Raw genomic sequence first — 14068 nt, 5'->3', positions numbered from 1 at the left:
AGAATAGAGATGAGCTCTGATTACCTGATAAAAGGGTTAGGCCCACATACATGAGAATTCTGAGTGATGGTAATTGTCGCAGACATCTTTCATGAAAAATCCTTTCTTAGGATTTTTCCTTGCGACAAGCTGCAGTTCAGCAACCAAAGTAAACAATGGTTATCTGCTGCTGTGGAATGCAACAGGTGATTGGTCTCCTGTGGGTGTTTGGATTTCTTGACCACTCATGGCAGAGCTGGCTCTTGCTCTGTCTGAGACACAGATCTTTGTTATTCATTCTTTTCTATTCTTAGCTTAGCTAGCTGCTGAAGAAACTTTTCCTTTCTATTGCTTTTTAGTATAGTCTTAATGTAACATATATCATAAAATAATAAATCAAGCCTTCTGATCATGGAGTCAACATTCTCGTCTCTTCTTCATCCTGAAAACCCTTGTGACCACAGTCACAGGTAATGAACTTTCCTCTTAATGTTTACCACTTTTCCATTTTTCCTTGTTCAATCCCTAGGTGCATGGCATCGTTCGTCGATCCAGTTCTTTTAATACAGGCCGGATTGAACATCTCTATAAGAACCCACAGGCTCACATTGAAGGAAGTAAGGCTTTGCTTTTGTATTTAAGGTTGTATATGTTATATTTAATCTCAGCTGTTTGTTTGGTGGAGAAAGATCCCTGGGAACAGGAAGGAAATTGAGTTTTCTTCTGCTAGTGTTAGCTTGCTGCTCTATCTCAGAAAGAAAATTGACCATTTTTCTCTGAAGATGATGTGGCATGAAATATGGATAGTCTAGTGTGTGTGAGTTTTTAAATGTGGAAAATATAAGAGGAACCCAGGATAGCACTTCATGTTGTGTAGAAATACTGCCCTTGTTCAGAGATAGCTGGGTAGTAGCAATTAGAAAATGTCTGGGCCTGGAAAATGCTATGTGAGCTGAAAAATACTGAGATTTCAGAATAGTTAAACATGGGTTTTTTTGAGGCAGTTATCTTAAGTACTCCACCTGTGTTTTCTCATGAACTCCATGGTGTCTGATGGAGGTGAAGGTTTGTAAAAAGCCTGTATGAGAGGGTGAATAAGACATGATCAGTTCTTACTGATGATAAGGAGAATGAATCTTTGGACCTTCTGACTTCCTGCACCCAAGGAAAGGAGTACCTGCTTTTACCTGAAGGAAAGGCATTGCTCTTGTAAATTTGCTGACAATTTACCATATCCTCGGTTATCAATGATAATCTGGAAAGTTGAAATTCTTACCTTTAGTGTACACATGGCAAAAAAAAATTGTTTTATCTTAAGGGAAGTTAACTTGTCTCTTAATGAGAAGAAGCTCAGATGTTGGATGACTCCAGTTCAGCAGAAGGATTGAGCACTTTAACAATCACACAGTTCTCCATGCTGTGTCTATTTTGTAGCATTGTAAAAGCTTTCCTGATAGTCCAGGATAGTATTGTCCAGTTTAAGGTGTTGTTAACAACAAGTATCTCCATTATGTAAAAAATCATGTCTTTGAAGTCTGCTTCACACCATGGTTAAACAGAGCCTAATTTTATCAAGTTTAATGCATAATGAAACTTACAGATTTCCTTTGGTCTTTGCTTGTAATTTTTATTTAAAACACACTTAATTTCTAACATGGTATTTCTCTGATTAGTTGCTACTTGCTGTATGCTCCTCATTAAAGTATCTGATTAAGAGAGGAGTAGAATTAAACAAAATATCTTTATGAAGAATACTGAAACCTGTTTTTCTGTCAAGAACAATGTAAGAACTGTTTCCCATGACTTGCATTCTTGGCTCACAAGGCAGAATGAAGAAAATGAAATCAGACAGGAACCTGTGAATTGTGAGGACCATCTTGTGCTTATGAAAAGTGATTTGAGAAGACAATGTAGATCACAATAAATATATATAGAAAAGCATTTATGGAAAGGGATGGAAGGAAGAAAAGAGAAAGCAGATGTTAATTTTTCCCCCACTTCTTAACTCATTTTTCTTTAACTGAAGAATGTAGCCATATGAATGGGAGGAGAAGGAATTAGACTTGGAATCTCAGGAAAGGCTGCTCCATGGAAACTGTTTTAAAACAATGGGTTTCCAGGCAGTACTGTAGGAAGCAAAAAAGCAATAGTGGTTGATGTGAGCAAACCCTAATTTTATCTTTGCCATGCGTGTTTTTCCCGTCAGGAATCGATTGCATGTTGCAAGATGGTGCTCTTCATAGACAGTGGACCTCTTTGTATGAAAAAAGTAGGGAGCACAGGAAGGAAGACAAGGTGCATCTTACAGCAAGCCCTCCAGCTCTTGCTTGCTAAGGAAGTTTTAGATTGGATAATATTACTAAAGCCCAAAGGTTCTGACATTTGATCTGTGTTTATGAATCTGTGCACCAAATAAACTCCATTTCTAGTAAGCCTTACTGCTTAGCCTTTCACTCCTGAAAGACCCTCTTTTTTATGGGTCAGGAGGGAACATAGCTTCATTCCCTGCTCTCCTTCAGAAAGACCATTTGGACCAGAAGCTTTGAAGACTCGATGGTAAAATAAGCACTCTCCTTGAGAGCATTAAATTTATGGTAATAGTGGGTAATAGTGACCCTGTTTCCTGGGTCAGCCCAGCTGGCAGCCCAGCTGCCCCTGGGAAGGTCTGAAACTGCTCTCTGGCCTGGGGGTCATGGCAGGACTGCATGTCTTTGGTGTAGGAAGAGGAGCACAGGCTCTGGCATCTCTTTCCTGCCTAGCATTACCTGTTAGCCACAGCTTCAGCTGGGTCTGAAGTCTCTTCAGAATGTCCTTTTCAACTGATGCTCATGTGAAAACAAATTTCAAAGATATACCATGGCTGAATTACTTTATCAACCTGAAGAACCTCATTCACATGTTAAATGGGAATGTACAGGGCTTAACATCTGAGAACCGTGTGATCTGTTAACTTCCTTGCTGTTTTATACTGTTTAAAAAAAAAATAAAAACCTAAACTGGCATTAATAATAATAACAAAATTCACATATCTCAACAGCAGTTAAAAATGTATTATGAATTCATATCTCTTGTAATAAGCCTGGTATTTCAAGACAAAAAAAAAACAACCCCAAAACAACAACAACAAATTAAGGCCATAAACAACAAGCGAAAATCTATATAAATATGGCAAGTAAGCATAAACAGCTAATTCATCAATAGTAACAACTTTTTATTGGAAAGATCTGTGAATAGCAGTGTGGTTGTTTGATTTTTCAGTTTTGTTTTAAGTAAGAGCAAAAACGAGTTCTGTTTTGTGAATTTCACTTTTGCAATATCTTCTTGACAGGTCAGGGTCTGAAAACAAGGACAACTTGATAAATCATTCCAGCTTTCACTTTGAATTTTGACAGGAGCTGGTTTTATGGTCTTATGTTCTTTTTTACACACAAATTAGAAAGAAACTGAAGTCTGGAAAGGATAAATAATGTCTGTATCTAACCGATTTTGATGTATAGCATCACAAACCATGTTTCATTGACAGTTAAATTGTTCTGTCAAATTCCCTTCCAGTGTGCATCTGTATTTTTTTAAATGGAAAAACAGTAGTAACAAATGCAGCAGGTTGTGCTGAAATATTATCTAAATGTTCACCTAGTAGATACCTTACACATTTTTGTTGTGTTGTGAAATTACTCACAGTGAGAAACTAAAACATGTGCAACATTTTGGGAAGGAAAGGAAAGCCATGATGGATGCTTAAGAAGTAATTAAGGCATTTTTGAGTGAAAGATTGGAAGCCCAAACTAAAAAATGCCCTATTTTTTGTGACTGGAATTCTGTATCTGACGTATTAATCTGACACCTGACTTATTAATACAACCTGGGAAAATTAAATGCAAGCTACTAAACAAATTATATAAATGTTGCTAGATAAATAAGATTATTGAAAAAAGGATCTGAAATTCTGTTCATTACTCCTATGTGGAAAATGTATTTTGTGGTTAAAGCAGGGGAGGAAAAAAACAAGCAAAACCAAGTTTAGCTGGTGATCTCTTGACTTTTTCCAATAAACGTTTACTCAGACCTTGACCAGAAATAGGATATGGACCAAAAATGCATTATTGTTCTGAGATTAAACGTATTAACTCTGTATTCTTAAACTCTGAAGACATGAAGCTGCACTATGGGGATCTCACAGACAGCACCTGCCTGGTGAAGATCATTAATGAAGTCAAACCCTCTGAGATTTACAACCTGGGAGCTCAGAGCCATGTCAAGGTGAGTAACCTTCTCTAGCACTGAGAATTGTGAATGTGTGGTGGTGGTGTCAGTGTATTACCTTGATTACTTTAGACTGCAGCATTTGTAGCAGTTTTAACAACTGTTAATTTCATCAGGTAAACATTGCCTTCAGTCAAGACAGTCATGCTTGCTGTGGTGCTTAATTACTGCATGAGTTTGCTACTCAATAAATGTAAAGATATCTGAAGAGAGGTCAAATTGTCATTGTCAACAAAATCTGCATGTTTAAAAATCTGGTTTTTCTGCCACGTGAAACAGCTTTTGCTGTAGACTTTGCTGCTGATCAGTCCTAGCTGAGAATTTATGCACTGTACTTAGGCCAAGCAGTACTTTAAACAATATTATTTGATTTGTTTAAAATCAATACATATATCAGAATGCATCACTTCTATAAAGGCTTCTCAGTTTTCACGCAGGTGATACTCTTTGAAATATTGACCTACAAACAATAGGTTACTACCTGAAGTATTACAACACTTTTGGTTACAGAAATCAAGTTAGAGACAGTGGAATAATAAGGGGTCATTAAAAACTAGTAATTTGACCTTGGCAAGTACTGCTGCAGCAAAAGGGGATGGAAAATAAATAGCAGAGGCAATAACTTGGTGGTTTACATTTATTAAGCTATGCTGCTGTAAAAGCTCAGTTTACGAACAAGTGACCACTATTTACTTGCAAAATCCTTATTCATACTTCATGATTACAAACTGAAACTGACGTCCAGGTAGAAAATTGTCATTAAAATAAATTGTGCTTCAATCATATGTCCTGTCCTTGTTGTGTGTAATGTGTAAGCATTCTAAAGTGATAATATTCCCTGGCTTCTCTTGAGGTGAGAAGTGAAGGAGTATTTAAGCCTTGTGAAAATCAGTTTGGATTTAGTTTCTGAGTAAGCCTTCCCACAAAAAGTGATGTGTTGTTCCTATCACTGTAAGCCTTGAAAGGCAGCAAGAGGAAATCACATGGAAAGACTGCAGTTATTGACAACACACACAGCAGAATACAGATACGAAATGAGAACAAATCTGCTTTTAATTTGCTTGCATGATTGAATTAACTGTGTTAACATGGGTCTGGTTTATTAGCTCACGTAGAGCAGCATAACAACAAGGCTATATTAGTCCAAGGGCAGAAGATGGTCCAGAAGATAACTGAACTGCTGCTTTGCAGAGTGAAATCTGAGCCGGCAAATTATGCTGGATATTTGCAGTCCACAGCTAGGTGTCCCAGCATCCCTTTTCTTGAAGTGGCTCACTGTATAGCAATCTCTGTGGGAATTACCTGTTCCACTTAATTTGGGACTAGAATGTTAGTACCATGCTAACATTATCTATCTCCATGTGCCTGCTGAAGCTGCAACAGCTAGGTCACAGCACTGAGAGGGCAAACTGAAGGGGTGCTCGTGCTGCTGCTATGGATTCTTGGATGATTCTGCCATGAGTTATGGGAAGGATTATTCTGCAAATGCCTCACTGCTGGATGAGCTCAGTTGGTTAGAACATGGGGCTTATAATGCCAAGATTGTGGGTTTAATTCCCATATGGGCCATTCACTTAGGAGTTGGACTTGGTGATCCTTCTAGGTCCCTTCCAGCTCAAACTACTCTGTGACTCTGAGCCAGTGCAGATCTGGTGCTGACTCTTGGCTTTTGGAAAGCTAATGTCCTCATGTCCTGGAGGACAATGAAAATGGCTCTGTTAGAAGCTGACCTGGATGCAGCATGCTGATACTTAGGCAATGTTAGCAGTCCTATGGGAAAGGTAGATGAAATTCTTCAAGGTGTGCTTGCTTCCTAGCGTCTCCAGTAGTACTTCTGTTGTTGCACTTGAGGAGAGAAGATAAGTACCCCGAGTCTGTTGACTGAGGTGGCTGGGAGAACTTGACTCTTTTATTGGTAGGAGTTAAAAACAGTCCAACAGTGTTTAACATTTTAAAACAATTACCAGTGTTGAAAGAGGGAGTAGGACTTGGCCATCTGTTCAGGTGAATGTCTTCACCAAACAGCTGTTAGCATTAGACTGTGGTTATGTAAACTTACTGGGTTTGCTTGTATGCATCATGTTTGGGGAAGGAGGGAAAAGAACTTCTAATCTTAGCTTGCTTCACATTCTGGTCACTTTGAACTGGTGACGTCTTCAGGATTTTTTTTGGTGGTGTTTGTATTGGCTTGTGTTTATGCAGAATAAAGTTTTCTATCACTCTCACTTCCAGTTAGTTTATGTGAGCCATGCTGAAATGAAGGAAAATAAAATCATAGGAAGTTGGTCTGGTTTCCTGTAGGAAACCAATGAAGATGAAATTGGTTCTTGGAATGAACCCACAGTAGTCTGGGAAATACTGTCAGAGAAGACGTTTTTCTGAATCATAAATAGTGAGGACTGTGACTCATAAAGTAGGTCACTGGGAGGCTGATCTGATCTTGTACATGGGAGAAAGTGAGAGAAGACTGAAACTTGTTCCTTATTAAAAACAGTAAACTCAACAGAATGATATCATCAGTAGGAACAAATTATCCAGTGTGCATTGCTGTCTGTTTTGGTGAGAAACAGGGATTAGCTCTCTGCACTGTGGCTTCACCATGGGAAGTTCAGAAAACAGTAGCACATTCACTTCATGGCTACTAAATAAACAGCTCAGCCTCACTTTCTCTATCCAGTCTTTATATGTCCTCCTGCTTTGAATTGGAGTTCTTGGGGAATCTGGCGATCTGACCATGTTTTATTTTTCATTTAATTTGGTTTTATGGGAGTTTACAATACATTGATTCTAAATAATTATCTATTATTGGATATAGTAGCATGCAGATAGCTTAATCTAAATTTTGTTATCCATAACTCTATATTCATATCCTTCTGTTGAATGTCTTCAAAAGCAATTATCCAAATATAATTGATATATTTAGGTTGTCTAAAATGATGTAAATGTCTCTTTTTGCGCATCTTTCAGAGGAGGCACACATATAGATATAAAGTTGTAACTATTTTTTCTTGAAGGACAAATGATCACATCAGTTTGACTGCACTGTAAAATTTTGTTTGCTTTGAGTTGTACTGAACTAGTGAAGCTGGCAAGTATTTTTTGACAAATTTCTGAATCCAAAAGGCAGTGTAACCTCAGTAAAAGTTATCTTAGCACTTGAAACTTTTTCAGTGTATCCAAGCAATTAAATGTGGGCTGGTTTCATGGCTTGCTGTCCTAATAGTATTAAATAGTCTGGTCCAATTTAGCTGTAGTGCATAGGTCTTCAGAGGCCAGGGAGGAAAATCCCAACTTACGCAAAAGCCTGTGCTCACCCATGTCTCTTACTGCATCCTGAATCTGTAGTTGGATGCTGGTTGGTGGGAAAGTGGGATATCTACAGAGAGGGAAAACTTGAAGTACACAAGTAAAAGTTTGCATCATATAATTTCAACGGAGTTGCAGAATGGTTGAAGGTCAGAAGGGACCTCTGGAGATGATCTAGTCCAACCCCATTACTCAAAGGGAGGTTATCCAGAGCAGGTTACAAAGAACTTTTCCCAGTCAAGTGTTTAGTAGGATGGAGACCCCACAACCTCCCTGAGCAGCCTGCTTCCTCACCTGTGCAGCTCCTTCACTCTTACAGTAAAAAACTAGCACACACCACCACAAATTTTCATATTTTTAAATGGCATGTTTCCTTGTATTTCAGTTTCTGACCATTGCCTCACCTTGTGTCACTGTATACTGCTGAGAGGAGTCTGTCTGTCATCCTTTCCCATCCCACTCATCAGGTGACACATCAGGGAGATCACCCTCTTAGCCTTCTGCAGGCTAAACAACCTCAGCTTCTTCAGCTGCTCCTCATATGACAGATCTTCCAGTCCTTCAGCCTTTTGTGGGCTGAGACTACCATGACAAGTTCTTCCCTGACTGTAAGGATTGTCTGTTCATAGCATTTCCCCTTGTGAGCTGTTCAGTCACCCACATCATGTTATCAATGCCCTCCAGAAACCTTCTGGCTTGCCCCTGCTGTGTTGTACCCATAACAGATATTGGGATGGTAAATATCACCCATGAAGACCAGAATATATGAGGATGAGCTTTCTTAGCTTACCTGAGGAGAGCCTTTTCTACTACCATATCACATTCTAAAGCCTATTTTCATCCCCAGACTCCTTGTGGTCTGAGTAATGTGAACCATATGGGAAACAGGTCATCTTTTTCATTTCCTATCACAGTCTTTTATGGGAGGCTTCTTCCAGCAGTTGTAATTGTGGTTGTGATAATTGCTTGGGGGAGATGGTGCTGTGCAACTTTATAGTGAAAAAGGTAGTGTTTGGGTCATGGCATGGAAGCTGTTACTAAACTCCTGTTTAGTACACAAGTGAATCTGATAATTAAAACTATATATAGCTGACTTTCTCCTGCAGGTTTTATCAATGGTGTTGTAGGGGCACTACTCTTCCCCCATCACTTTTCTATCCATGCAGTTAGTAGAGCTGAAAATCACCTATGACAAAGTCTGTGTTGCAGAGGATGGTGGCACTCTGAGGCAGTCTCACATGAGGAAGGCACTTTCATGGCACATGTACAGTGAGTGCTTAGCTATGAGGAAAGTCAAGGCATTAAATAACTTAGCATGGAGCTAAGTACTGAAGCTCCTGATTGCAGAGTTCTGGCATCATTTCAAAGTCTCATGCTGTTCAATAGCTAGGTTTGGGAATGTGCCCTCCTTTTGCTGTCACTGTCTATTTGATGGATTAATTCTGATGGACTAATTTTTGATGGATTAATTCTAATTTTGCACTGGAGATGTGTTTTTGTAGTATGGTCCATTAAACAGGAATACTTCTCTCTGATTTGTTGGCTGGGTTTTTTAATAACACATAAACATGATGAACAAGTAAATCTTAATCACGCTACTTTTATTTTTATATGCTAACTGTATGTACACAGTTTGGTTCCAATCCTGCAATGCTTTCTCATGGCAAAAAATAGTATTCCTTGTTGTTGGGTACTTGGAGTTTTAAATTTTTTTTTCATTAATACAATATTGCTTATATGAAACTGTAGGTGAAATCATTCAAAGAGTTAATTGTAAGCTTTTCCAGTATTTCATTACTAGCAAGGCTGATAATTGCTTATAATTGCATAATTCATGGTTTATGTACTGTACTTTGTGGTTCTTATCATTCAGTATGCTGTTTTATTACTGCATGGGTTTTAAGCTTCTTATGAATGTCATGGAAGCTCACAGCTTCTGAGGAAATGAATGGATTTTTTCTATGTTTTATAGTAGAAAAATTTTGACTGTTCAGTGTAACAAGATCTAGTCTAGTTAATTTTAAAGACTATTAGCATTACTCTGTAGAGATGTAGTACAACTTATTCACAGGAAAAAACATGCCTAACAGACCTTAATTTTATGTCATTAGAAAATTTTATATCTGTGCTTTATAGAGTATGTTATCATCTCAATATGATATCAAATTCCTTCCAATTTAGCATGTGTGGCTGTTCAATTTGTCAGCCAAAAGCTGAGTTTCCAAACCTGATTTATACTATCAGGCTATGAATATAGAGCCTTCTGCCCTAGGGTACCTCTGATTAGTGTAGGACCCCTGTGTGGGGCTGTGGGTCTGTGATGTGCTCAGGTGTCTCCTGTCATCTGTATACTGGTGGTGGCAGCTCATAACACCAGCCTTGGGGACACAGCCTTGCTGGAAAATTGTTGTGCTACCCAGCAAACACTGTATTTGCACAGGGCTTTAGATGGTGGGGTCTTGGTCCCTAGCTAGGACAATTAGGCTCTCTGCTGTAAATACAAAAGAATAAAAACGAGCTGGGCTACCTTCTATCCTGCAGAGTATTTTAGTGCTTTTCCTCATGTTGGTGTTACCCAGGGTGCGATCTTGTAGGATGCTGAACTGTCTTAATTTAGCTCAGCACACTCTTTTAACTGCTTTAACTTCAGACTGTTGCAGTTGTTCAGATGCTCTCCTGAGTTTTGTGCAGGATGCTGTGTCCTTGTGGGATGGAGTGCACCAGAGGGCAGAGTAAGCCTCTCAAGTGATTCTTTCAAATGCTTATATGTGTTGTTTTGCTGTGTACCTTGAATTCTTTAAGTAATCTAATTCCTTGTGAGTGGTCAGATTTTAGGTAGTTTTACACTTGAAATATTTTAGGCAGTGCTTTTAGTATAATATGTGCAGTACCTGTTTAAACAGATTCTGTGTGGCCTGGAAGGAAAGGTAATTCCAGTAATAGTTAGCAATTGGAATTATATATGTCTCTTCTCTTGGTTCACTAAGTATTTATGGCAACTTTATACAATCCTGTAATTGCAACTTGTATTGTCAGACTAAATAGATTTAAAACCAAGTGTTAGTAAAGAACTTAGTGCAACTATTAATTTTATTAAACAGATTAAGTTTAATAGTTAACTGTATGTATTATAGCTGTAAATGCTATGAATACATAAAAAGAACAATGGAATAATGCACTCAGTGGTACTAGTATTTATTAACAAATACAAGCTTTAACAAATTGCTCCCCAAACCAAGTACTATTTATGTTAATACCAATTAGAAAATTAAGGCATTATGTTTATGGGTATATTTTAACTACAGAAGAACTCTCATGACCTCTGCTGCAGGCTGGTATTGCCTCTGTGCCCTCCTACTCCACATCTCTCATTTTCTCCTTACCTGCACCCTCCCTCCAGCAGCGGAGCCCCTCCTTTTCTCCCTACTTTTGCTCTGAACTAAGGTGTTATTTCCCTCTCTGTAGAAAAATATACAGGAGTTCAAATGCTTTTTGGATCACAGTGACATTGTTTATAATTCCTGTGAAAAGCTTGCACTTTTTTAGTCTTTCTTTTTGCTATTTTATGAATCATTTCCAGGGTAAATGCTGAAGTACATTCCTACAAATATGTTACTTAAGTGTATTGGGAAAGCAGCCATGTAAGAAAAACGTAGTACTTAATCAGGGATGCGAAAAGGACCAGACTGAGCTCTGAGACAGGGCTTTTCCATATGGTTTAGTAATTAAAGAGCAGAATGTGCACTGTCGTGGGTCTGTAACTGAAGATTATAGATTCCTTTAAGAGTTTTCAGTGGGCGTCTCTCGCATGATATTTCACAAATGCAAGCTGGGGACTTTTTTCAGCTGCTGTTCTCGTTTTGTGCAGTCACATACAAAGCAGGCTGAATGCTGTGATGAATGAAGTGGTGTTTATCTTTGTGACCCTGATGACGGGTAAAGTACCACCTCCTTCATCTCATGCTTTGTGTGTGGTTTCTACTTGGAGGCTCTGTGATTTGACTTCCTAACTGACTTTGAATTTTAAGTCTGGTGTAGAGAAGGGAGACAGCCAGTGAATCCATGTTCATTCAGTGCCGTGGCCCCAGTTACATCTGGATACTGCTGAAATCAAACCCTCAATGAGCTCTGCTGCTGCATAATTAAATTGCAAATTTTAAAATAATTGCTTTAAAGTGTATTTTATTTAGAGCTGACTGATAAATGGAAGTTTGTTAACTTGGATTCCCTTTTTAGAAAACAATGATGTATCATATAATTCTCCTTTTGGTTGCAGTAATCAAACCTCTGTTTGATTACCTCTGCTGTTACTGTAGCTATTTTTTTTAAGTACAAAAGTAATTGCTGAAGTGGTTTCTGCTTCTGGGCACGAGCAGGGAGGAGTGATCAGAAACTTCCCTGAGAGTTTTCTTCTAACAGCTGCTGCAGGGGAAGAGAAAGGTGGCGGAAAGGGAAGGCAAAACCAGCCGTGGCAGTCACAGCGTTGTATTTCTTGTGTCAAATAGATGGCAGCAGAGCGTTGTACACAATGGAGCAGCTCCATCCTGGAATGGGAATGGGGGGGAATGACACTTCAAGCTGACTTGTATCAACTGCAGCCTTGAAAGACTTGTCGTTTGGCATAAAATGGGGAAGAAAGCTACTATTGATAGTGCAGGCGCATAGAGGATGAAGAAGGGTATGAGATGCTATAAAGTACTGAATTTCTGGAGTAGTCCCAGGTGGCAAAACTTAATCTTTTAAGGTATGTCATCCACTCATGCAACATGATTGAAATCAGCTAACATAATATGCATGTCAAAATAAAGAGACAGAAAGAAAAAGAAAGTATTCACAAGTTGCAACTGAAAGTGATATACAGCTGCCTTGGGGTACTGTAGGAGTTGGCCAGAAAGCCTATATTTTATTTAAGCGAGTTAGAGAAAGGAAATGTCAGTCCTCAATCAGGCAAGCATTCTTTGGTAAGGTTTACTTAAATGTCAGCATTCTTAAGAAAAGAGCTGCAGTCTGTTCTGCTCTGATCCCCAGAATTAATTGGCTATTAAAATGGGTCAAGCTGCAGATCTCTCTCTAGAAGTGTTTGATTAATAAAACTAGTCCAGGGTTCGGCTTAGTATTTATTAAGTACAAAATTAATGGCTGCAAAGTAGCTGCAGTCATTGTAGACATTAACATATTTTGTTGTGTGCTCATCTACATCTAAAATTTTGGAGTAGGACGATCCCAAAATAAAAGGTGGAATTGAAGGCTTTGATGCCCATGATTGCTCAAGCCCTCAGATTTTAAAGTATCATGGTAGAAAGATGTAAAATAAGTTGAGAAATTATTATTAGTAGTATAGTGGGACAGGTCAAGAAATTGTGTCAAGGCTAGAAAATTCAATATGGGGTGCTATCTTATTTTGTAGTATATTTTATTTATCTTACAGCTCTGAGTGCAACCATCCTGGCTGAGCAATAGCTTTAGTGGTTATATTTAGGATAGACCTCATTAAGCATTTACTTTCTTTAAATGTGCTTTTTAACCCAGCTGCCTGAAAAACTATTGCAGCAGCTTGAGGATATCTGGCAGGTTTCTATTTTGATAAGAACTTGTTTCTCATATAATTATGTTTCTTTTACTCTGTTTTGATATTTTAGTGATCCATCCATCCTCTTCATCAAGCTATTAAGAAACCCAAACCACTATGTAATTTATTTTTTACAGGTTTAAAGAAAATTATATTTGACTCACTTTGAAGTGTTGCAAATTGTGCTAGCTGCTGCAGTTTACTGGGATTGGAGGGTAACACAGGTTTGCCAGAGTGTAGGTGATTTTCAGTATTGTTCATCATACCCTGTGGAAAGTGTTAATATAATGGCTCTGACTTTTGGAGCTTTTTCATTGTGCTTAAATTACTGCTCATGCAGAAGAAGGAGTGTGCCTATGTGTGTTTCGGTTTTTTCATTCTTTTGCTTATTTTATTATTATTTAATGTCTTTAAGTGGCAATTTTAAGAAAAATCTAGGCATAACAATTATATACAATATCTGCTATATGAAAATGGGTCAAGCTATGAAATTAAGGAAATGCGTGTGATTTTTTTGATGAGTAATAATCTAAAGCTATTTTAATATTTTTTTTCTTTTGCTAAATGTTAAGTCTGTTATAGAATTTAAATGCTTTTTTCTTTGTGTCTCTGAACACACTTCCATAGAGACATATTAAATTTCTTGGAAGAAATAACATGGTTATGTTTTGATACTTTTATAAACCATTTACTAAATTGCTGTTCTGAACACTAGAAATGGAAGCTATGAAAAATCTGTGACAATGCAATAATACATGCATTGCACTGATTGTCTTGATGAATTAGGTTGGCAGAACAAATGCAAACTTTTTAAAATAAGCGGTTCCAAAACTCTCTTGGTAATTCTTCTTGAGGCTAAATGCTGCAGACTGCTATTGAAGCCAAACCTCATTGAAATGTTTGCAAGGGGGTTGCTGGGGAGGGAGGGTTGTTGTTGTCTCTTGCCACTTT

At 38.1% G+C, this 14068-nt stretch overlaps 1 protein-coding gene across 1 annotated transcript in view; it reads left to right on the top strand.

The window, feature by feature from the left end:
• GMDS (GDP-mannose 4,6-dehydratase) overlaps nt 1-14068 on the top strand; it is a 409153-nt gene that overhangs the window by 64886 nt on the left and 330199 nt on the right. The window contains exons 3-4 of the mRNA XM_066545549.1: nt 509-596; nt 4130-4239. Coding sequence (XP_066401646.1) covers nt 509-596; nt 4130-4239 — 198 coding nt within the window. The remainder of the gene's footprint in view (nt 1-508; nt 597-4129; nt 4240-14068) is intronic.

Source organism: Molothrus aeneus, chromosome 1, assembly GCF_037042795.1.
Source record: "Molothrus aeneus isolate 106 chromosome 1, BPBGC_Maene_1.0, whole genome shotgun sequence".
In the NCBI taxonomy this organism is placed as follows: Eukaryota; Metazoa; Chordata; class Aves; order Passeriformes; family Icteridae; genus Molothrus; species Molothrus aeneus.
This window is presented reverse-complemented; position numbering and strand designations above follow the sequence as displayed.